At 35.4% G+C, this 26850-nt stretch overlaps 1 protein-coding gene across 11 annotated transcripts in view; it reads right to left on the minus strand.

Annotated features, from left to right (window-relative positions):
• Nucleotides 1-26850, minus strand: part of Uty (ubiquitously transcribed tetratricopeptide repeat containing, Y-linked) — a 158530-nt gene that overhangs the window by 30329 nt on the left and 101351 nt on the right. For 8 of the 11 annotated variants that reach the window (NM_001419831.1, NM_001419832.1, XM_087601277.1 and 5 more), the window contains 4 exon segments: nt 13467-13672; nt 14379-14484; nt 16196-16325; nt 20423-21156. In NM_001419831.1, coding sequence (NP_001406760.1) covers nt 13467-13672; nt 14379-14484; nt 16196-16325; nt 20423-21156 — 1176 coding nt within the window. 11 annotated transcript variants of the gene reach the window in all.

Raw genomic sequence — 26850 nt, forward strand, 5'->3', positions numbered from 1 at the left:
AGAGAAAATCTCAGACATAGAAGATACCATATAAAAAACCTGATGCATAGATCAAAAAAAATGCTACATGTGAAAACATCCTAACTCAAAAAATCCACACAATTTGCAACATGGGGGGGAAGACCAAACCTAAGAATAACAAAAATAGAAAAGAGTGAAGATTCCCAACTCAAAGGACCAGAAAACATGTTCAACAAAATCACAGAATGTCATGAGCTTTGCATGCAAATGGATGGAACTAGAAAATATCCTGAGTGAGGTAACTTAGATATTAAAGGACAAACACACTATGTTCTCACTGGCAAGTGGATATTAGCCATAAAGTACAAAATACCCAAGACAGACCACACAGATCCAAAGAAGATAAACAATAAGAAAGTTTCAAGCAAAGGGGTAGTTTTATTACTATATGCCACACAATTAAATAATACTCTATTTATTTTAAAATTTAAAAATTTGGAAATCATGGAACCATCTAAGTGTCTATGGTACCCTACAACTAGACATACTTCTGCCTAGGTGAAATAGAAGGATCCACTTACTGTCATATGGCATGATCCTGATCAGGTATTTAATCAAGGGGAAGACTGCATGTTTGTGCTTTTTCTGCAGGATGCTGCAGAAATGTGCTAGCTGCCAGAGTGACTGGTGGGACATTCTGATGCTGGGACAAAGAATGATGGTGACCAGTGAGCTTACTGAGTGCTCTGACAATGGTGACAGGGAATCTGTACTGGACGTATGTTCCTGACCCACCTTTGCTTGCCTAATCCCAGATTGGACAAGTTGCCTTGCTTCAAACTTTTAGACCTGTGGGACAGAGAACATTGAGACTGTGGAAAATGCCTTGAAAATAAGAGAAGTTATAATGACTCTTCTCTTTCCTTTAATGTGATCAGTTATTCTGACTCAATCATGGACTGATCTGGAAATCAATCCAATACTGGAAATAACAGTATTCATTTGGGAAGACTGGTTCTGGACATTTTCAGAGACAAATTTGGAAGTTAGCTGCAGTTATTTATGAAGTTATGCTAGCAATAGATAAAATTGGAATAGGATCTAGAATTAGAACAATGGGAGGATCTGGACTTTGAACAAGTGTTAGTGCATGTATTAAGGCTCCTAAACTTTTATTATTTGGCCACATTTAAATTGTTTCTCCATAGTATTTAATGCAAGGTGTCTTTTTTTTTTTTTTTTTTTTTTTTTAGTTCTTTTTTTTTGGAGCTGGGGACCGAACCCAGGGCCTTGCGCTTCCTAGGTAAGTGCTCTACCACTGAGCTAAATCCTAGCCCCAATGCAAGGTGTCTTAATTGTACACTTATTTGTGTTAATTCATTGAAACCTGTCATATCTATTATGGCGGTTTACCAACCAGCTTTTGTTTTATTACCCATGAGTATTACAGGACCTTGGTATTCTGAAAAAAAGTTTGCAAGTACTAGAAGTAAGTCAGGCTTAAAACAGAGGCAAGAGGGTAGTAGGCTCTTTATTGCTGGTATAGCAGCTTTAATTAATAATAATTAATACCTAGCAGCATTACTTCTGCAATTCCTCTGACACAATAAGATACTTATTTTTGTTAATCATCTAGCAAAAAATGTAACTAACGCTCTGAGTACTTAAGAGGATTTAGTTAGGCATTCTGATGCTCTATTATGATACTATTGAAATTTATTGGAGAGGATATTCAGAATTTAGGAGTGAGAAGTCATCTCAATTGTCATGCTATAAATAATGATGGATTTGTGTTACTTTTAAAATTTACACTGATAGATACGGCCTCGGGGTTCCCCTGGATAAGGGCACAGGAGCAGGAAATCTGCTGCGTCTGAGATGCCAGAACCTGAAGGGTCCGACCGGATAAACAGTTCTCTGAACCCAAATCCCGTGGGAGGGAGAGCTAAACCTTCAGAGAGGCAGACATGCCTGGGAAACCAGAAGAGTCTACACTCGGCCCACATCTCTGACTCCAGAGGAAAACACCAAACACCATCTGGAACTCTGGTGCACGGAAGCTCCCGGAAAGGGCGGCGCAGATCTTCCTGGTTGCTGCTGCCATGGAGAGCTCATAAGCAACACCCCACGAGCAAACTTGAGCCTCTGGACCACAGATAAGACCAACTTTTCTGCTGCAAGCGACCTGCCTGGTGAACTCAAGAAACAGGCTCACAGGAACAGCTGAAGACCTGTAGATAGGAAAAACTACTTGCCTGAAAGCAGAACACTCTGTCCCCATAACTGGCTGAAAGAAAACAGGAAAACAGGTCTACAGCACTCCTGAAACACAGGCTTATAGGAAAGTCTAGCCACTGTCAGAAATAGCAGAACAAAGTAACACTAGAGATAATCTGATGGCGAGAGGCAAGCGCAGGAACCTAAGCAACAGAAACCAAGATTACATGGCATCATCGGAGCCCAATTCTCCCACCAAAACAAACATGGAATATCCAAACACACCAGAAGAGCAAGATCTAGTTATAAAATCATATTTGATCAGGATGCTGGAGGACTTCAAGAAAGACATGAAGAACTCCCTTAGAGAAACACAGGAAAACATAACTAAAAAGTAGAAGCCTACAGAGAGGAATCACAAAAATCCCTGAAAGAATTCCAGAAAAACATAAATAAACAAGTAGAAGCCTATAGAGAGGAGTCACAAAAATCCCTGAAAGAATTCAAGGAAAACATAAATAAACAAGTAGAAGCCTATAGAGAGGAATCACAAAAATCCCTAAAAGAATTCCAGGAAAACATAAATAAACAATTGAAGGAATTAAAAATGGAAATAGAAGCAATCAAGAAAGAACACATGGAAACAACCCTGGATATAGAAAACGAAAGAAAGAGACAAAGAGTCGTAGATACAAGCATCACCAACACAATACAACAGATGGAAGAGAGAATCTCAGGAGCAGAAAACTCCATAGAAATCAAAGATAATGTAAAGCAGAAAAAGCTACTGGTCCAAACATACAGGAAATCCAGGACTCAATGAGAAGATCAAACCTAAGGATAATAGGTATAGAAGAGAGAAAAGACTCCCATCTCAAAGGACCAGTAAATATCTTCAATAAAATCATAGAAGAAAACTTCCCTAACCTAAAAAAAGAGATACCCATAGGTTTACAAGAAGCCTACAGAACTCACAAACAGATTGGACCAGAAAAGAAACACCTCCCGAAACATAATAGTCAAAACACCAAACGCACAAAATAAAGAAAGAATAGTAAAAGCAGTAAGGGAAAAAGGTCAAGTAACATATAAAGGCAGACCTATCAGAATCACACCAGACTTTTCGCCAGAAAATATGAAAGCCAGAAGATCCTGGACAGATATCATACAGACCCTAAGAGAACACAAATGCCAGCCCAGGTTACTGTATCCTGCAAAACTCTCAATTAACATAGATGGAGAAACCAACATATTCCATGACAAAACCAAATTTACACAATATCTTTCTACAAATCCAGCACTACAAAGGATAATAAATGGTAAAGCCCAACATAAGGAGGCAAGCTACACCCTAGAAAAAGCAAGAAACTAATCGTCTTGGCAACAAAACAAAGAGAAGAAAAGCACACAAACATAACCTCACATCCAAATATGAATATAAGAGGAAGCAATAATCACTATTCCTTAATATCTCTCAACACCAATGGTCTCAAATCCCCAATAAAAAGACATAGATTAACAAACTGGATATGCAACAAGGACCCTGCATTCTGCTGCCTACAGGAAACACACCTGAGAGACAAAGACAGACACTACCACAGAGTGTAAGGCTGGAAAACAACTTTCCAGGCAAATGGTCGGAAGAAGCAAGCTGGAGCAGCCATTCTAATATCAAATAAAATCAATTTTCAACTAAAAGTCATCAAAAAAGATAAGGAAGGACACTTCATATTCATCAAAGGAAAAGTCCACCAAGATGAACTCTCAATCCTAAATATCTATGCCCCAAATACAAGGACACCTGCATATGTAAAAGAAACCTTACTAAAGCTCAAAACACACATTGCACCTCACACAATAATAGTAGGAGATTTCAACACCCCACTCTCATCAGTGGACAGATCATGGAAACAGAAATTAAACATAGATGTAGACAGACAAAGAGAAGTCATGAACCAAATGGACTTAACAGATATTTATAGAACATTCTATCCTAAAGCAAAAGGATATACCATCTTCTCAGCTCCTCATGGTAGTTTCTCCAAAATTGACCATATCATTGGTCAAAAACACAGGCCTCAACAGGTACAGAAAGATAGAAATAATCCCATGCCTGCTATCAGACCACCACGGCCTAAAGCTGGTCTTCAATAATAATAAGGGAAGAATGCCCACATATACATGGAAGTTGAACAATGCTCTACTCAACGATAACCTGATCAAGGAAGAAATAAAGAAAGAAATTAAAGACTTCTTAGAATTTAATGAAAATGAAGGTACAACATACCCAAACTTATGGGACACAATGAAAGCTGTGCTAAGAGGAAAACTCATAGCTCTGAGTGCCTGCAGAAAGAAACAGGAGAGAGCATATGTCAGCAGCTTGACAGCACACCTAAAAGCTCTAGAACAAAAAGAAGCAAATACACCCAGGAGGAGTAGAAGGCAGGAAATAATCAAACTCAGAGCTGAAATCAACCAAGTAGAAACAAAAAAGACCATAGAAAGAATCAACAGAACCAAAAGCTGGTTCTTTGAAAAAATCAACAAGATAGATCAACCCGTAGCCAGGCTAAGGACACACAGAGAGTGTGTCCAAATTAACAACATCTGAAATGAAAAGGGAGACATAACTAAAGATTCAGAGGAAATTCAAAAAATCATCAGATCTTACTATATTCAACAAAACTTGAAAAACTGCAGGAAATGGACAATTTCCTAGACAGATAGATACCAGGTACTGAAGTTAAATCAGGAACAGATAAACCAGTTAAACAACCCCATAACTCTTAACGAAATAGAAGCAGTCATTAAAGGTCTCCCAACCAAAAAGAGCCCAGGTCCAGACGGGTTTAGTGCAGAATTCTATCAGACCTTCATAGAAGACCTCATACCAATACTATCCAAAGTATTCCACAAAATTGAAACAGATGCAGCACTACCGAATTCCTTCTATGAAGCCACAATTACTCTTATATCTAAACCACACAAAGACCCAACAAAAAAAGAGAACTTCATACCAATGTCCCTTATGAATATCGACGCAAAAATACTCAATAAAATTCTCGCGAACGGAATCCAAGAGCACATCAAAACAATCATCCACCATGATCAAGTAGGCTTCATCCCAGGCATGCAGGGATGGTTTCATATACAGAAAACCATCAACGTGATCCATTATGTAACAAACTGAAAGAACAGAACCACATGATCATTTCATTAGATGCTGAGAAAGCATTTGACAAAATTCAACACCCCTTCATGATAAAAGTCCTGGAAAGAATAGGAATTCAAGGCCCATACCTAAACATAGTAAAAGCCATATACAGCAAACCAGTACTTAACATTAAACTAAATGGAGAGAAACTTGAAGCAATCCCACTAAAATCAGGGACTAGACAAGGCTGCCCACTCTCTCCGCACTTATTCAATATAGTTCTTGAAGTCCTAGCCAGAGCAATCAGACAACAAAAGAAGATCAAGGGGATACAGATCGGAAAAGAAGAAGTCAAAATATCACTATTTGCAGAGATATGATAGTATATTTAAGCGATCCCAAAAGTTCCACCAGAAAACTACTAAAGCTGACCGACACCTTCAGCAAAGTGGCTGGGTATAAAATTAACTCAAATAAATCAGTAGCCTTCCTCTACACAAAAGAGAAACAAGCTGAGAAAGAAATTAGGGAAACGACACCCTTCATAATAGACCCAAATAATATAAAGTACCTCGGTGTGACTTTAACCAAGCAAGTAAAAGATCTGTACAATAAGAACTTCAAGACACTGAGGAAAGAAATTGAAGAAGACCTCAGAAGATGGAAAGATCTCCCATGCTCATGGATTGGCAGGATTAATATAGTAAAAATGGCCATTTTACCAAAAGCAATCTACAGATTCAATGCAATCTCCATCAAAATACCAATCCAATTCTTCAAAGAGTTAGACAGAACAATCTGCAAATTCATCTGGAATAACAAAAAAACCCAGGATAGCTAAAACTATTTCAACAATAAAAGGACTTCAGGGGGACTCACTATCCCTGAACTCAAGCAATATTACAGAGCAATAGTGATAAAAACTGCATGGTATTGGTACAGAGGCAGACAGATATACCAATGGAACAGAATGGACCCAGAAATGAACCCACACACCTATGGGCACCTGATTTTTGACAAAGAAACCAAAACCATCAAATGGAAAAAGATAGCATTTTCAGGAAATGGTGCTGGTTCAACTGGAGGTCAACATGTAGAAGAATGCAGATCGATCCATGCTTGTCACCCTGTACAAAGCTTAAGTCCAAGTGGATCAAGGACCTCCACATCAAACCAGATACACTCAAACTAATAGAAGAAAAACTAGGGCAGCATCTCGAACACATGGGCACTGGAAAAAATTTCCTGTACAAAAACACCAATGGCTTATGCTCTAAGATCAAGAATCGACAAATGGGATCTCATAAAAGTGCAAAGCTTCTGTAAGGCAAAGGACACTGTGGTTAGGACAAAGCGGCAACCAACAGATTGGGAAAAGATCTTTATCAATTCTACAACAGATAGAGGCCTTATATCCAAAATATACAAAGAACTCAAGAAGTTAGACCACAGGGAGACAAATAACCCTATTAAAAATGGGGTTCAGAACTAAACAAAGAATTCACAGCTGAGGAATGCCGAATGGCTGAGAAACACCTAAAGAAATGTTCAACATCTTTAGTCATAAGGGAAATGCAAATCAAAACAACCCTGGGATTTCACCTCACACCAGTGAGAATGGCTAAGATCAAAAACTCAGGTGACAGCAGATGCTGTCGAGGATGTGGAGAAAGAGGAACACTCCTCCATTTTTGGTGGGATTGCAGACTGGTACAACCATTCTGGAAATCAGTCTGGAGGTTCCTCAGAAAATTGGACATTGAACTAACTGAGGATCCAGCTATACCTCTCTTTGGCATATACCCAAACGATGCCCCAACATATAAAAAAGACACGTGCTCCACTATGTTCATAGCAGCCTTATTTATAATAGCCAGAAGCTGGAAAGAACCCAGATGCCCTTCAACAGAGGAATGGATACAGAAAATGTGGTACATCTACACAATGGAATATTACTCAGCTATCCAAAACAATGACTTTATGAAATTCATAGGCAAATGGTTAGAACTGGAAAATATCATCCTGAGTGAGGTAACCCAATCACAGAAAAACACACATGGTATGCACTCATTGATAAGTGGCTATTAGCCCAAATGCTTGAATTACCCTAGATGCATAAAACACATGAAACTCAAGACAGATGATCAAAATGTGAATGCTTCACTCCTTATTTAAAAGGGGAACAAGAATACCCTTGGCAGGGAATAGAGAGGCAAAGATTAAAACAGAGACTGAAGGAACACCCATTCAGAGCCTGCCCCACATGTGGCCCATACATATACAGCCACCCAATTAGACAAGATGGATGAAGCAAAGAAGTGCAGGCCGACAGGAGTCGGATGTAGATCTCTCCTCAGAGATACAGCCAGAATACAGCAAATACATATGTGAATGCCAGCAGCAAACCACTGAACTGAGAATAGGTCCCCTATTGAAGGAATCAGAGAAAGAACTGGAAGAGCTTGAAGGGGCTCGAGACCCGATATGAACAACAATACCAAGCAACTAGAGCTTCCAGGGATTAAGCCACTACTCAAAGACTATACATGGACTGACCCTGGACTCTGACCTCATAGGTAGCATTGAATATCCTAGTAAGATCACCAGTGGAAGGGGAAGCCCTGGGTCCTGCCAAGACTGAACCCCCAGTGAACATGATTGTTGGGGTGGGCCGGCAATGGGGGGAGCGTGGGGAGGGAAACACCAATAAAGAAGGGGAGGGGGAGGGACTAGGGGGATGTTGGCCCGGAAACCGGGAAAGGGAATAACATTCGAAATGTAAATAAGAAATACTCAAGTTAATAAAAAATAAATAAATTAAAAAAAAAGAAAAAAATAAAAATAAAAAAAACTGTTCAAACAACAATAACAACAAAAAATTTACAATGATAGTCACTATATTGGGAAATAGTTTAAAGACACTTGTAGGGATTTTGGCATCATTCTAAAAATGGAACGAGATTATGAATGTAAAGAATGATGCTATGCTGAGCTTTGATACTGCAGAAAGTGCTGATAAATTTTTTTCATGACCTGAAATCAATATCTGCATCTTGGTCAAGCTTCAAGAATGGCATAAATAGCTTGACCTTGCTAGCCATTCTTGTCCTGAGAATACTTTTACTCCTGCCCATTGTGATAAACTTGTCTTTAACATCAACATGTTGGTGGCCAAAACACATGGCTTGAAACTAAAAACGGACCCCCCCAGAGAGAGTTATTAAGAGGCTGGCAGTCAGAGACAGGTAAGATTCTGGAGAGACTTACCAACTTAAGACATGAGTGCATTGCTTTTGATAATGCATATTCCACAATGGGTAAGGAAGGAATTCTTGTCAGAACAACTTAAGACAGCACAGTCTTTTTTATGAAATAAAAAAAAAAGGGGAGAGATGTGGAGAGCTTTTGGGACCACTTGGCAAGAATTTGACATTGAAGGGAAGTAAGTTCAGGCAGGAATCTGATTTTAGGCTGCAACAAAGAAGTTGGCTTCAGGAAAGAGTATGATGTTGGCCTAGGACAGGGAAGCAGGCTCAGATATCTTGGTCATTCTTATAAGCCCTTAGAAACAGTGTCATGGAACTTTGTTTATTGTTTAGCTTCTTCCTTGACTATTTGTGTTTATTGTCTTGCTTGTTCCTTTAACCTAGAGCTGACTTTATTACTTGCATGTAATCAAAATGGTATAAAAGCAGACAAGGAAAAATTAAACCCGCCTCAGCCTCAGAACTGGCAGGGGTCATGGTTAAAAAAAAATCGTGGGAGACTTCAACCTCCTACTTTCATCGATGGACAGATCATAGAAAAAGAAACTAAACAGAGACACAGTAAAACTAACTAAAAGAAGTTACAAACCAAATGGATTTAATAGACATCTATAGAACATTTCATCCTAAAACAAAGGAATATACCTTCTTCTCAGCACCTCATGACCATATAACTGGTCACAAAACAGGCCTCAACAGATACAGGAAGACAGAAATAATCCCATGCATCCTATCAGATTACCACCCACTAAGACTGCTCTTCAATAACAACAATAATGACAGAAAGCCCACATATACGTGGAAGTTGAACAGTGCTCTACTCAATGATAACCTGGTCAAGGAAGAAATAAAGAAAGAAATTAAAGACTTCTTAGAATTTAATGAAAATGAAAGTACAACATACCCAAAGTTATGGGACACAATGAAAGCTGTGCTAAGAGGAAAACTCATAGTTTTGAGTCTCTCCAAAAATAAACTAAAGAGAGTATACACTAACAGTTTGACAGCACACCTAAAAGCTATAGAACAAAATGAAGCAAATTTGCCCAAGAGACTCAAAAAATAATCCAATTCAGGGATGAAATCAACCAAGTAGAAACGAATAGGACTATACAAAGAATCAACAAAACTAGGAGCTGGTTCCTTGAGAAAACCAACAAGATAGATAAACTGTTAGCTAGACTAACCAGAGGGCACAGAGTGTATATTCAAAACAAAATCAGAAATGAAAAGGGAGACATAACTAAAGAAATTGAGGAAATTCAAAAAATTATCAGATCCTACTACAAAAGCCTGTACTCAACAAAACTGGAAAATCTGGATGAAATGGACAATTTTCCAGACAGATACTAGGTACCAAAGTTAAATGAGGATCAGATAAAGCATAACTCCTAAAAAAATAGAAACAGTTATTAAAAGTCTCCCAACCAGGGTTGGGGATTTAGCTCAGTGGTAGAGCGCTTGCCTAGCCAGCGCAAGACCCTGAGTTCAGTCCCCAGCTCTGAAAAAAAAGAAAAACGAAAAAAAAAAAAAAAAAGTCTCCCAACCAAAAAGAGTCCAGGACCAGATGAATTTAGTGCAGAATTCTCTAAGACCTTCCCTCATAGAAGACAATACCAATACTACAAACTATTCCACAAAATAGAAACAAAAGGAACATTACCCAATTCATTCTATAAAGCCAGAATTACACTTATAACTATACCACATGAAAAAAGTCTACAAAGAAATAGAACTTCAGACCAATTTCCCGTACAAATATTAATGTAAAAATACTCATTAAAATTGTTACAAACTGAATCATTCACTATGATCAAGTAGGTTTCATTCCGGGATGTCAGGATGGTTCAATATACAGAAATCTATCAATGTAATCCACTATATAAACAAACTCCAGGGGGGAAAAACACATGATCATCTCATTAGATGCTGAGAAAGCATTTGATCAAATACAACACCCCTTCATGGTAAGTCTTGGAAAGATCAAGAATTCAAGGCCCATACCTAAACATAGTATACAGAATTATAACCATTAACAGAGAACTAAGATTATTTGTTGCTGAATATAATGTTGGTTTGATAATATTTTTCATATAATTAATGATTTGACAAAGAGATGAAATTTCTCAAATGACCTTTTAAATTGCCATCATAGTTAAGATGGCTTCCCCATTTCCTTAGTTCTCTGTTAGCTGTTATAATTCTCTTATTCTTGCCTATCTTAACTAGACTTGCCACAAAGGCAATGCACTCAAGTTTCACTTGTATAACAACCACAATTTCTTCTTTAAAATGAAATAATATGAAAATGTTATAATGTTAGACAGCACAAAGGTCCTGTAGGGAAACCTAGAATGTTAAACACATAGTGGTGTCTTCCATGGAAGAGATGTATAAACTGCTTTTAGCTGGAAAGGAATGTTATTAGTCTGGTGGCCTTTGCTCAGCTACCTTCTTATGCTGAACTGGACTTTATTTTTACTTCACACTGATCAATACTATGCAAAGACTACCACAGGAAATATTCTAAAAGTCATCAAGACATACATATGAACTCATAGAGACTGTCACAGCATGTACAACTTCAAGATGGGTTCCAGACCTCAGAGGGGGAAGTCAACATATCTTTCTACTCCTAACCAAGGAACCATATGCCTTAGATACCTATTTGGTAATAAGTAAATCAGTTTTCTACAATATATTCTCATCTGGGTATATATTCCACACTTTAAAGTAGACACCATTTTTTGGGGAGTGTCCCATTTACAACTTATTTGAGCTTCTTTTTTTTTTTAAATCTTAGTGTTCCTTTGGTTGTTTATTTGATCTATGTTTTTGTGTTTTGTAGGAGTTTTTGTGTGGTGGTGTGTGCACACATGTTCGTGTGTTCGTGTGTGTGTGTGTTAGAAAGAAGAAAAGAAGAGAGGATAGAGAGGGAAACAATATTGAATATAAATAGAAAGACTAAGAGGACATGGGAAAAATTGGGTATGGGGAAACATGATCAAAATACAGCATATGATGTCTAATTAAAAATTCAGTAATATAATACTTCCCTGGAATTAAAATCTTTCATCTTGCAACTTACAGTTAATAAGAGTTCCATTAACAAAACATTAAGAGCACTTTTAGTCAATCTTTTAAAAAGTACTATATTTAATAATTGACTTACAGATTAATATGTGTCCAAATGAACTTTTCATATACCTTTGGTTTGGGTTAACATGTTGACAAAGTCCACTTTTCAATTATGCAGCTGCTATTCCTACCCTTAAATATTTCTTTACCCTATATTCCTATTTCTAGTTTAATAAGCAATGTGTTCTAATGATGTCATCTCCCCCACACACACCAAAATTCTTTTCAAAGTTTCTACTGATCTCCACTGACCTCACAATAACTAAGACAAATAAATCTAATAATCAGTGTAGAATCTACATCTAAGAGAGAACATACACAGTTGGCCTTTCTGGGTCTGGTGACCTCACTCAGTATATTTTTTTCAGTTCTATCCTTTTTTTTAAAGTGGGAGTTTCCTAACCTTAGTTTTCTTAGTTTTATTTCTTAGAAGCAAAATAAAATTCACATACATAGTACTTTTATTACATACTCATCAGTTACTAGATATCTTAGCTGAGACTATTTATTTGATGCTGTGAATAGAACAATAACTATAGGTGTTTCATACTAATAAAAATACCAATTGGCTTTTTGAGAATTCTTTATTAATTTTGACAGCCTCTTAAATAAATTAGTCTTCTTTTCAGTCTGAAGAATTAGTTTCAGTATCCTTTGTAGAGTTGTCTTAGTGATCATAAACTCCTCTAGCCATGTTTTATCATAAAGTACTTTTCTTTTTCCTCCACTAGGATACCCTAATTTGGCAGTTGTATTTTAAAACCATGATTTTTTTTTTAATATAATATCAGAAACTCTTCATTCTTTTAAGGTTTCTGTTGAGCAAGTATTTTGTCCCTCTGCCTTTACAAATAGCAATTTCTTCTTTGTTTCTTTCAAAACATCCAATTTGTTTTATATATATATATATATATGTATTTGTGAATTAATACAGTTTAACAGCTTTTGGATTTAGCTCAGTGGTAGAATGTTTCACTGGTAGAACATTTACCTAGCAAGCACAAAGCTCTGGATTTGTTCCACAGCTCCAGAGTTGGGGCGGGGGAGGACAAAAAAAAACTATAAATAATATTAAGGGGAGAAGTTTCATTTCTGCTCCAGTCTACTAGTGTTCTATATCTACTTTGAGCATGGATGAATCTTTCTTTTCTTAGATTATGTTATGACTCTATTGAAAATAATTTTATGCCTTTATGATAATTTTTATTATCTACATCCACTTATTTGCAAAGTTTATTTTTTTTATAATATTTATTCATACTTTTAATATTTGTCAATGTCTTAGGTAAAAAAGGTGATACATATCTTTAAATCCAACATTTAGGAGGAAAGGCAGATGAGATCTCTTTAATTTCTATGCCTACCAGACCTATACAAGAGAAAAACTCTCAATGTCCTTAGAGTCATAAATTTGTAATTCCAGTGAATGGAGACAGAGACAGGCAGATTCCTTGAACTCAATACCCATCCAGCATATTCTGTTCTGCAAGGTCAAGGACCTCGTCTAAAACAGAAATTTAACATTTCTTGCAAAATAAGACCAAAAATCAACCTGTGTCCTGGACACACACACACATATACACACATAGACCCATAGGTGCATGTGTATCTATACCTGTATTAAAAACATTCATTAGTGTATCTGAGACAGACCAGTGTACAGTGAAATATTTTATTAAAATTCCCTTAATGGTCTTTCCCCCAATTTCAAAGCAAAACAAACTTACTCTCAATGATTCCTGGAAGGAGCAGGCCTGGTACTGTGCATATTTAGCAATTGTAGTATGAGAACTTTTATTTTCATACCGCCAGATTTTCTTTGTTCCAGAAGGATCCCAGTTTTCATCTGCTGGCTGCAAAAATTGGGTCCTCACTTCTACGATATGCTCATTGTTAGCTTCTACCAAAGTTTTGGTAGAGAAAAGTCCAAGATCTTCATAAAAAATAACATTTGTTAAGTAAAATTATACTCATTAAAATAAAATTTTTTAAAGAGCTTAAAGTTTTATTATGGAACATTGTAAGTTTCTGTCAAAATAGTCAGAACCATTTGGTAACAAAATTGCAACTCAGTCTCGATCTAGCCACTGAAAGGTTAAACAAATATGTAGTGCATCTTATATTAAAAAAAAGTTCTACTATGAAATATAAATCATCCATTTTAAAGACAAATATTTAATTAAACTGTTAAATGTGCTCAAATGACACATTTAAAGATATATAAATTATTCTGAAATTTTTAGAGGATTAATAAATTATAAAAATTGATAGAGACGGGGTTGGGGATTTAGCTCAGTGGTAGAGGGCTTGCCTAGCAAGCACAAGGTTTAGTCCCCAGCTCCGAAAAAAAGAAAAAAGAAAAAAAAATTGATAGAGACATTCAGGGAGTAGAGAAAGGTAGACACATAGAATGAGAAAAAGAAGTGGAGGAGATCTACAAAGGAAGAAATGAAAAGAGGAAGAAGCAGGAAAGATAGAAGAAATTTAACAGGTAGTAGCTGAGAGACAAGTAGAGACCAAAGATGAAAACACAAAAAATAGATAAATAGAATTAAAATAGTCTACATGATAAAAATAAAGCAATGAAGTACTACCACCCAATGTTCTCTGATGAAAATGTCAAACATCTTTAAGCTTACCTAACTTAAGAGCTCCAGCAAGGCCACGAATTACCGTAACAGGGTTTTTTGGATTGATGCAAAATTGATGTAATGGAGGGAAAAAGGCATCACGCTTATTTTCCAACTATAAAGTTAAAATATTTCATTAGTTCTCAGGAAACTAATTATAGTATGTGAACATTTCATTTTTTCATTAATTTGGTACTTTAAAACATAACAAATACTTTCCTAACCATTAATATGATGTTGTGAATTACAATATTTCTTTTTTTTTTTTTAAAGATTTATTTATTTATTATATATAAGTACACACTGTAGCTGTCTTCAGATACACCAGAAGAGGGCATCGGATCTCTTTGCAGATGGTTGTGAGCCACCATGTGGTTGCTGGGAATTGAACTCATAACCTCTGGAAGAGCAGTCGGGTGCTCTTAACCGCTGAGCCATCTCTCCAGCCCTCTTTTTTTTTTTTGGTTCTTTTTTTTGGAGCTGGGGACCGAACCCAGGGCCTTGCGCTTCCCAGGCAAGCGCTCTACCACTGAGCTAAATCCCCAACCCCACAATATTTCTTTATAAAGGACAACTTTACAATTAATTTTCTTCAAATGTTATTCTGATATCACATTAGGACTTAAAAGGTAACAGACAAATATTTTAGTTAATTCAAATTTTTTTCCAGTTTCAAGCTTTAAGTGTATTTTCTTCACATATTTCATAAAAGATGTGCTAAATTATGAGCTTAATATTATGTTCATTTTTAAAACTAGAACAAAAATGTAAAAAGAACTAGTTAGGCGCAAAAGGATTGTTTTTATTTTTAACATTTTTTAAAGTTCCCCACCTCCTACATCTCTTTCAAACCTTTATATAGAATAAGATTTATGTAATGTGTTAAAAAAATTGATAGGAGACAATACAACTCCCATACATGATATGCATAATGTATGTATATATTTATGTATATACACATGTATAGCATTATACTACATTATTACTTACTTGCCTAGAATTTTCATTATTTCAATATGGAAAAATGAGTGAGGATAGGGAATACAAATACTTCAAGAAAGAAAATGTGTTATCTTGGGGTGGGGACTTGCTTTGGTATTGTTCAGAAAGTTTCACTATGCATTCTTAGCTGGTGTAAAACTTAGCATGAAGAACACACTGGTTCTAGGTGTTGCACTGAATCCAGTCAACATGTCATTTTGATATGTCATTTTATAATCCTTATGTATGACAAACTTGATAAATGTTCACCAGCTATTTTACTGTTGACAAATGTTCTTAGAAAAACTATGGATACAGAGAAATATTTAATGAGATAACAACAGAAAAATTTTGCTTCAATGAGTTAATAATCTATTTAAAATATTCTTTAACTATCGGTAAACAATTTTTTTTGCCAGAGACTAGAAGATAAACATATCAGGAACACCTGGTTTTTTTGTTTGTTTTTTCCCCATCTTTATTAACTTGAGTATTTCTTATTTACATTTCGAATGTTATTCCCTTTCCTGGTTTCCGGGCAAACATCCCCCTAACCCCTCCCCCTCCCGTTCTCTAAGGGTGTTCCCCTCCCACCCTCCCCCCATTACCGCCCTCCCCCCAACAATCACATTCACTGGGGGTTCAGTCTTAGCAGGACCAAGGGCTTCCCCTTCCACTGGTAGAAGCACCTGTTTTTAAAGTTCAGAATACAACTCATATATTTCTGACATATTCAACTGATTAAGAGTAAACATTTATTGTTCACTAAAGATTAATTTACATTATGATATCATTCAAGTTAGTCCATAAAACTGACTTATTTCTAGTTAGTTAATCAGACTCACATAAATACTAGGAGTGGGTGGATTCAACTTCTCTTTTGGTAAGGGAGGGTATGGTGAAGTTGGTGGTCTTGGAGGTGGGCATATATCCAAGAGAATATGACCATTTGACAAACCATTTTTACCTAGATTCCTTTTAAAAGAGAAAAAAGATAACAAGATATAATGGCTATAAATTAATTTTTAAAGAAAAAAATCAAAATGATCAGTTATAAGGCATTAATATGCATTTATGGAATGAATTACTAAACGTCTATACTGGTTATAATATCCTAATTTCTTTTCTCAATTCCAGTTTAAATAAGAACTAAAGTTACCACCCTAATGTATTCCTTCCTAAAATTTTCATTAAATTTTAAATATGCACACGAAATTTAGCAACAATATTGCTACTACATTTCTTTTCCTACATCCTACCAAAAACTATTGCCAAAACAGCTTCCTGGACTATCCAAAATCCATGAAGTTCATTTTTTCTGAGTTGTTCAAATTTATCTTCTGGGCTGGAGAGATTGCTAAGCAATTATGAAAACTTGTTACTCTTGCTGAGGACCCAGTTTTCACTCCCTGCACTCCTGTGGAGGCTTATCAACCCCTGTAATTCTAGTACAGGGGAGACGGTGCCCTCTTCTCAAATCCATGAGACCCAGACATACACATGTAGTGAAAATTCATATAGGCAATATCTTAAACACAGAAAATAAAAATAAATCTTTTCAAAACATTCTCTCCTAGGGATACTTGTATAATATTTAATAAGACTTATTATTTTAAGTGGACGAGCATTGTTCCTGCATATATGTATCTGCCTGTTTGGTATCCTTAAAGGACAAAAAAGAGCAGATTCCCTGGATTTAGACTACTAGAAACTGGGTACCAAACACAAATCTCTGCAAAAGCAACAAGTGCTCTTAAGGACAAAGCCATCAATTTAGCCAACTTATACTAATTTTTAACGTTATGGTTATAGGCAGTACAAGTTCACATGTATTATACAAATATGTAATTTTAAATTAATTTGTCTTTACTAACAGTTATAATTACTAGGTTAATTAATAGAAACATGGTAAAGATTATTCTCAAACTCAATTTTTTGGCATAAGACTTATTTTTAACTATAGAATTTAGTAAATTATGAAAACTATTAAACTTTTCAAATAATTTCAGCAGTCAGGCCTAAAAAAAGTATCAATGGAATAGAACTCAAAATATTAAAATTTCAGTAAAGACTTGAAACTGGAGAAATGACTCAAGAATTAAGGACACTGGCTGCTCTTCCAGAAGACCTAGGTTCAGTCCCAAGAAACAACATGGCAGCTCAAAATTACCCATAACTCCAGTCCATGAGATCTGATACCTCTTCTGAATTTCTTAGGGAACAGGCATCTGTGTAGTGTATAGACATGCATGTGGGCTAAATATTCATTAACATAAAGAAATAAAGTATTTTTTTTAAAAGAAAAAGGAGTGTATACACCAAACTTTTAGATATTGATATCAAACACAACTGCATGGATTTATATTACTCCTTCTGGGAGATTACATTTTTAGAGCAACTTAAATTTCATAGGACTATGTACCAAATCAACCTACTGTGACCCTAGACAACTGATGAAGCTTCATTGGAACTCTGTACATTTTTTACACACCATTATTTGTGTCCACTTCAGGGGTTTCTGCAAAGGTGTAACATGCATCCAGCATTACTGAAAAGCCCAGAGGTTCTTCTGTCTTTTATCTCCATTACCTTTGCTGTCACCAAGAAAAACTGTACTCACTTTGATGCCTTTATGACAGTTACATTCCTTATCTGGGAGTCAACTCTTTATCAAAAGGGATAGTAATTTTTTCATTTCTAAATTGATGATGATGACTACCTCTACCTGATGTATACAGCACACTTGAATAATCTGCGTGAGAATTCATCACATGGTCTCATTAATTTCAAAGTTTAGCTTAGAAGTTTGTGGCAGAAAAAAATATAAAAATCCACTATACACTGATGTCATATGGTTATCATTCTATCTATGAGCATGTGTGAATTTGTCTTTAAATATCAGATAATAAAGAATGACTTCATTTTTATTTCTAAAAAAATTTCTTTAAAAAAGTCAAAACTCTATTTACTTCATATTTCCACTCCAAATTACAGGGCAATGTGTTCTGAAGTTTAAAAAAATGGAGGAGGTGAGTTCTGTACACCAAAAACATCTTTATGTACATAGAAATGTTTGGTTGGCTTAATGATAGAAATAGTTTCTAGAACAGCCAGGGGTTCATAGTGAGACCTGTCTCCCAAAAAAAAAAAAAAAATAGCCTTCAATATATATGATTTGTTACCACAACTACAACTAGGAAGTTACAGTGAATTTTAGATTATAAAACCACTGATGCATGTGGATTACTCACTAATAATAAGTTCTAAATTTAATAGTAATATTTAAGTATCAACTATGAAGACTCACAAATTAGAGTTAAATCTTATATTTTAGTTTTTATAGTTTAAATTTTGAAAGGTAGACTATGTTAAAGATTAGAGGTCATATTGATCATAGATTTGGAAAAATAAATAAAATCAAGCTAATGAAATTTAACTATTTAAAAAACAGTAGATATCTGGCTGATTGAATAACTTATAAAAGATCATATAACATAAAAATTGTAGCCACCTTAGTTTGAATACATACAACATATATTTTACCACAATGTCTGTAATAAACAGTATTTTAAACTAGTATATATGTAAGTCAAATGTTTAATTATTTCAGAAAATGTTTATGTTAATTAGCATGGTACCAAAACTTATATTTTATAACATTATCAAGTGGGCAGCAACCCTGAGAATAAATGTGTCAGAAATGAAATTACTTTATATAAATGTTAAAACAATGGAAAAATAAAAATGCTCATAGTTCAAAACAGAAAAAAAATGAGGAAATATTCCATGAGTGATGGAATCATTTGAATTTCTACAAATCTCAAAAGAATCATAATGTTATAAATGCAAAAATGATAAATCCTTATAATAAGCAGAGAGTAATAGCTTGATAGAGAAGAGGATGCAGGTAAACACCTGTGGTTCTAGATATACAGGAGACTGAGGACCACTTAAACCACCCTGAGCAAAACAGCAAGAATCTGTCTTAAAAGTAACACAGCTATACAAGAGAAGGAAATTTTGATGAAATGATTCTTAGTGAAGGTTCAAGATTAATAGTCAAATCAAATTATGTACTTAATATAGCCAACTCAGAATCTATAATTTATGGAATTTCCAAAAAGAATTTAAGTATGTGCTAATACAACTTTAAAAGGAACTACTAGCAGTACGTGGGCACACAGAAGCACATATTGCAGGCATGCACACACACATTTTTTAAAATGAGTACTTGGGCTGGCACTGCTTCATGAAGAGCCACGCTATCTACTACCATGATTATTTAGTACTATCAGGAATCAGAAAGCACTTTTGAGTTGTTTGGCATTATCCCAAGATACTCCCAAAAGAGGTCTTGACTACCTATCAGAAGTTGAAAGTAAGTCAAGGTATAAAGTACCTTGAAAAAGGTAGTGGTATCTTCTATAAAGGTTAAACTATTATTCTTTATCATCTTTTGTGGTAGAAAGATGAAACCTATTAAATAACTATAGTCTCAATCTCACAGTTCAGACAGAGTAGGACTGCTGCTCCAGAATGGCTAGTGGTTTCCCAACTGTTCCAATCCCTCTATAATTTAGCTTCAAATTTAAGAAAAGCACCGCCTTAGCAGTCTGTGGTATTAGAATCAATATTTGCTACCACCAAAACAAAAAAAAAACAAAAACTATGAAAAACAGAAAAAAAGAAAACACAAGAACTTGAAAAAGGAATGTCAAGGCTTTACTCTTCTCTACCACTTAAGATTTAACTTACTGTTAACTTTACCCCCAGAATTATGGCTGGCCACTGTAATAAGCATAAGAGACAGTAATATTAGAAAAAGATATAACTGTGATAAAGTCTACAAAAAGAACAAAAGAAAAAAAAAGAAAACCAAAAATGCAATATAACAACATCTAAGCCTAAGGAAAAGAACACCCTGCATATGAAAGTGCTTTTTTTTCTTACTGTAGTCTTTCACATCTTTTACAAAGAAAAAAATAATATATTGTTTCAGTTATATTTCATGATTTCTTATGTAGACAGTAGTCAATCATTTCCACCTTCGTATGAACTTTAAAAACACTAACCTGCATGCTTTCAGAACTTCTGTTGAACTCGAGTATATGGACACAGACATCGATGGTATGATTTGAGGTCTAGGTCTGAGGCCAACACTAACACTGATAGAACTTTCTGAGTTCTCAGGTCCTCCATTAATTGTGTCTAATCCACTGTTAGGGCTGATAAAGCTGGTAACAATGTGTGTGTGCATCTGCTCAGTGACCTTTAGAGAAAGTGTTTCTGTGGAACTGGCTGAAGAGGGTGAAGAAGCAGTAAGATTATCAGGCTTTTTGTGAAGGGTTGGATGAACATTATTGACTTTGTCACAAGTTCTAGAGTCATGGTCCACACTGTCCATAGCTTCTCCTACCAAGACAGAAAGCTGAGGATTATCTACAATTATTAAATTTGGTGACACAGAATCTTCATTATTAAGACTGGAAATAGGAACTGATGTGATCTCATGAATATTTTTAGAATGTTCCTTTGCATTAACATAGATATTAGATGTGTCTCTATCTTGCCTACTTGTTTTAGGACTCAAGGATTTACTTCTTGAATCCTTGCTCTCTTTGGTAAAGTTAAAGATCTTTTGTTCTTCTGAGGTAGGAATATGTAAGGAAGAGTGGTTTTGAGTATCCCCCTTTGAATTTTGAGGCAAAGTATGATTTCCATTCTGATTCTGATTATCAACGCAAGCTGCATGGATATACCGTGTAGACCCAGTTTGAAACGGACGTTGTTGATCTTTACCAAGACCCTAAGAAAAGAAAGGAAAAAAAAAATCTTGATTTAAATATTGTAAATATCTAACTTGGATACTTATCCTGATTCCATTTACTAATGGCCCTTCCCAGTTTTTTCTGAATAGAAATTTGAGAAGTTGGTATTGTTCAATACTGACATATACATTCTAACATTAAAAAACACCATACTTAATAAATAGACAAGTTACAATATATATGAATTACAGTCATGAACATAGATAAACTAAGAGATAATTACAATTTTTAATACATTTGATAAATTTAATTTTTATCTGAACTTTGTAAATTACATGTATTTAACAATATATATATATATATTTTAATTTATGAGATCCTATTTAGAAATAGTGTATTTGTATTCATGACCTTTGGTCTCTTAAATATGGTCCCTAGCCGCTTGTCTATTTTTCCGTTCTCCTTATTTTTAAGTTTTTTGAGTGACTTGCCTACATGTGTAACATATGAGCATAATAACAAAAGAGGACAGAAGAGAGAATCAGAATATTGGAATGGAAGAGATAAAGATAGTTGTAAACCACCATGCAGATACTGGAAACTGTTTCATGTCCTCTATAAAAATGCAAGTGCACTGAACAATCACTCCAACCAGGATATTAGTTTTTTTATATATCGGAATATAAAGTGATCCTGATAAAACAACAACAACATCAACAACAACAAAAACCCATTAGAACACTTTGTAGCAGTTAGTAAAAGTGTGAGATAAAAAGCAGACATTATTACAGCTATAAAATTGACTTCCTGTGAGTTCAAGGTCATTTTGGTCTCCATGAGAATAGCCAGAGTTGGACAATGACATCCTATCAGATCACCATGGTTTTCAATAACAACATAAAAGAAACCTTACTAAAGCTCACAACACACAATGCACCTCACACAATAATAGTAGGAGATTTCAACACCCCACTCTCATCAATGGACAGGTCATAGAAACAGAAATTAAACAGAGACACAGAGAGAATAACAGAAGTCATGAACCAAATAGATTTAATAGATATTTATAGAACATTCCATCCTAAAACAAAAGGATATACCTTCTTTTCAGCACCTCACGGTACTTTCTCCAAAACTGACCATATAATCATCACAAAACAGGCTAGAACAGATACAAAGAGATTAAAATAATCCCATGTATCCTATCAGATCACCATGGACCAAGACTGGACTTCAATAACAATAATGACAGAAAGTCGATGTATACATGGAAGCTGAACAATGCTCTACTCAATGATAACTTGGTCAAGAAAGAAATAAAGAAATTAAAGAAAATGAAGGTACAACATACCCAAACTTATGGGACACAATGTAAGCTGTGCTAAGAGGAAAATTCATAGCTCTGAGTGCCTGCAGAAAGAAACAGGAAAGAGCAGCTAGACAGCCCACTTAAAAGATCTATTACACAAAGAAGCAAATACACTCCAAAGGAGTAGAAGACAGGAAATATCATACTCAGGGCTGAAATCAACCAAGTAAAAACGAAAAGGACTATAAAAGAATCAACAGAACCAGGAGCTGGTTCTTTGAGACAATCAGGAAGATAGAGAAACCCTTAGCCAGACTAACCAGAGGACACAGAACAAATTCACAAATGAAAAGGGAGACATAACAGAAACTGAGGAAACTAAAAAAAAAAAAAAAAAAAACAACAAAACCATCAGATCCTACAAAACTGGAAAATCTGAAGGAAATGGACAATTTTCTAGACAGGGACCAGGTACCAAAGTTAAATCAGGAACAGATAAACCTTCTAAACAACCCCATAACTCCTAACGAAATAGAAGCAGTTATTAAAAAGAGCCAACAAAAAGGAGCCCAGCACCAGATGAGTTTAATGCAGAATTCTATCAGACCTTCATAGAAGACCTCATACCAATACTGTCCAAACTATTCCACAAAATTGAAACAGATGAAGTCAAAGTCCTTTTATGAAGCAACAATTACTCTTATACCAAAACCACACAAAGACCCAACAAAGAAAGAGAACTTCAGACCAATTTCCCTTATGAATATCGACACAAAAATACTCAATAAAATTCTTGCAAATCGAATCCAAGAACACATCAAAACGATCATCCATCATGATTAAGTAGGCTTCGTCCCAGGGGTGCAGGGATGGTTTAATATACAGAAATCCATCAATGTAATCCACTATATAAACAAACTCAAAGGAAAAAACCCACATGATCAAGCATTTGACAAAATTCAACACCCCTTCATGTTGAAAGTCTTAAAAAGACCAGGAATTCAAGGCCCATACCTAAACATAGTAAAAGCCATATACAGCAAACCAGTTGCTAACATTAAACTAAATGGAGAGAAACTTGAAGCAATCCCACTAAAATCAGGGACTAGACAAGGCTGCCCACTCTCTCCCTACTTATTCAATATAGTTCTTGAAGTTCTAGCCAGAGCAATCAGACAACAAAAGGAGGTCAAGGGGATACAGATCGGAAAAGAAGAAGTCAAAATATCACTATTTGCAGATGATATGATAGTATATTTAAGTGATCCCAAAAGTTCCACCAGAGAACTACTAAAGCTGATAAACAACTTCAGCAAAGTGGCTGGGTATAAAATTAACTCAAATAAATCAGTAGCCTTCCTCTACACAAAAGAGAAACAAGCTGAGAAAGAAATTAGGGAAACGACACCCTTCATAATAGACCCAAATAATATAAAATACCTCGGTGTGACTTTAACCAAGCAAGTAAAAGATCTGTACAATAAGAACTTCAAGACACTGAAGAAAGAAATTGAAGACCACCTCAGAAGATGGAAAGATCTCCCATGCTCATGGATTGGCAGGATTAATATAGTAGAAATGGCCATTTTACCAAAAGCAATCTACAGATTCAATGCAATTCCCATCAAAATTTCAACTCAATTCTTTATAGAGCTGTAAAGAGTGATTTGCAAATTCATTTGGAATAACAGAAAACCCAGGATAGCGAAAACTATCCTCAACAATAAAATAATTTCTGGGGGAATCACCATCCCTGAACTCAAGCAGTATTACAGAGCAATAGATAAAAACATGGTATTGACACAGAGACAGACAGATAGACCAGTGGAATAGAATTGAAGACCCAGAAATGAACCCACACACCTATGGTCACTTGATTTTTGACAAAGGAGCTAAAACCATCCAATGGAAGAAAGATAGCATTTTCAGCAAATGGTGCTGATTCAACTGGAGGTCAACATGTAGAAGAATGCAGATCGATCCATACTTATCACCCTGTACAAAGCTTAAGTCCAAGTGGATCAAGGACCTCCACATCAAACTGGATACACTCAAACTAATAGAAGAAAAAGTGGGGCAGAGTCTTGCACATGGGCACTGGAGAAAATTTCCTGAACAAAACACCAATGGCTTACGCTCTAAGATCAAGAATCAACAAATGGGATCTCATAAAATTGCAAACCAAAGGACACTGTTGTTAGGACAAAACGACAACCAATAGGTTGGGAAAAGATCTTTACCAATCCTACAAGTGATAGAGGGCTTATATCCAAAACATACAAAGAACTCAAGAAGTTAAGATGGCAGGGAGACAAATAACCCTATTAAAAAATGGGGTTCAGAGCTAAACAAAGAATTCTAAGGAATTCTAAGGAATGCTGTATGTCTGAGAAGTACCTAAAGAAATGTTCAACATCTTTAGTCATAAGGGAAATGCAAATCAAAACAACCCTGAGATTCCGCCTCACACTAATCAGAATGGCTAAGATCAAAACTCAGGTGACAGCAGATGCTGGCAAGAATATGGATATTCAACTAAAGAGTACACATGGAGGGACCCATGACTCATATGTAGCCACATATGTAGCAGAATATGGCATTGTCCAGCATCAATAGGAGGAAAGGGGGTTGTTCTTGTGAAGGCTGATTTCATCATTGTAGGGGAATGCTAGAGCATTGATGTGAGAGTGGGTGGGTGAGAGTGGTAGCATCCTCATAGAACAAGGGGAGGAGGAACGGGTTATGGAAGCGAGGGAAAGGGGATAACATTTGAAATGTAAAAATATGAAGTACCCGGAAAATAAAATTATTAAAAAAACAAACAAACTAGAAAACAGAGTATGTTGTAATATTTTTAAGTCCTAATATTTGATAACAATACAAAATATAAACAAAAATTAAAATAGGTGTTGAATGTTTAAAACTACATTTCTAAAGAAATATATTTAAAGTAATAAAGGGATAACTATTCTTAAATTGTTAAAAGAACTTGTTGTACATTTAACAAGTTAACTAAGCACTAAACCAAATAATCATCACAAAGAGCAGACATGTATTAAAATCTACAGACAATAGCCAATGCAGAAAAATGGTACACCAAAACAAAATGATTCATTTAATTAATTAGACTTCTCACAAAAGTGGCAGCAATAGTACTGCAGAAATGATTTGGCAGATAAAAGCACTTCGTGCTCTTGCAAATGACCAGGGTATGAATCTAAGCATCCAAATGGTGCTTTATAACTCTAACTCCAGTTAAAAGGAATCCAATGTCTTTAGCTTCTTCAAATGCTGAGGACATCAAGGACACACATGATACACAAACTAATATACAGGAAAATATTCACACACATAAAAGCTTTAATTCTTTTTTTTTTTCATTTACCCTGGAAACTATTAGAAAAGCAACACTAGAAATTTACTAAATATGGCCATCTTTTATCTGTCATAAGGAGGCCAGAGACTTAGTTGTAGCATCTTTTACCTTTGACACACTGATGTGGAAAGAAGCATAAAAAGTATAATGGTTTTTTAAGAGCACAAAAATGACAACAATGTGCAAGAGCTTAACATTTAACATATACATTGGAGAAAACATATCATTTTCAACAAGTGGTGCTAGTCAAACTGGACAGCTCCTGTAGAAGAAAGAATGAAATTCAGTCCTTTTCTCTCAACCCATATAAAACTCCACTTCAAATGAATCAGGGAACTCAATATAACACTCCCAAACCTCAACTGGATAGAAAAGGCAATAGAAAACATCCAAAGGCTATTTGAACAGGACCTTACTGAACAGGCACTAAGGCCATCAACTGACTGCATGAGACTTGCAGGCACACAGCATGAAACACCATCATTTGAGTGAAAAGACAACTACAGAATGAGAAAAATATCTTTACCAGGTAGATATTCAAAGAACACAGATAATTAAAATAAAGAAAATAAATAAAAATTAGAGCATGGATCTATTTAAATTCTTCTACATGCACACATCCTCTATGTCTGTATTATGATTGCCAGTTAAGTGTTCTAATGGAATTCCTGAATGTGGGAAACAGTGGGTTTCGGATTCTTGTGCCTTTCCTTTGGACTGCCTTGTCCGAATCTGATATAGTAGTTCTTATTTTAGCTTACTATACTTAATTTTGTTACAGTTTTCAAAAGAAGAATGAATGAATACCAACCTACCCACTAGGGTAAAGGTTAACAAATGAACTGTCACTAGTAACTGCTGGGAGAGTGAAAAATCAGTTTTGTCGAACAAAATGACATTGAGTTTATCAACTAGTACAGAACAAATCTGTCTCATATTGAGTAGTAGTTAACCGATATATAACACACTTCATAGTTTTGTCTCTGTGCTATTATTTGGGTACTGTTTGGTTTTATTATTCTTTATCTAGGCTTTTATTTTGTTTTC

Source organism: Rattus norvegicus, chromosome Y (assembly GCF_021556685.1).
Source record: "Rattus norvegicus strain SHRSP/BbbUtx chromosome Y, alternate assembly SHRSP_T2T, whole genome shotgun sequence".
In the NCBI taxonomy this organism is placed as follows: domain Eukaryota; kingdom Metazoa; phylum Chordata; class Mammalia; order Rodentia; family Muridae; genus Rattus; species Rattus norvegicus.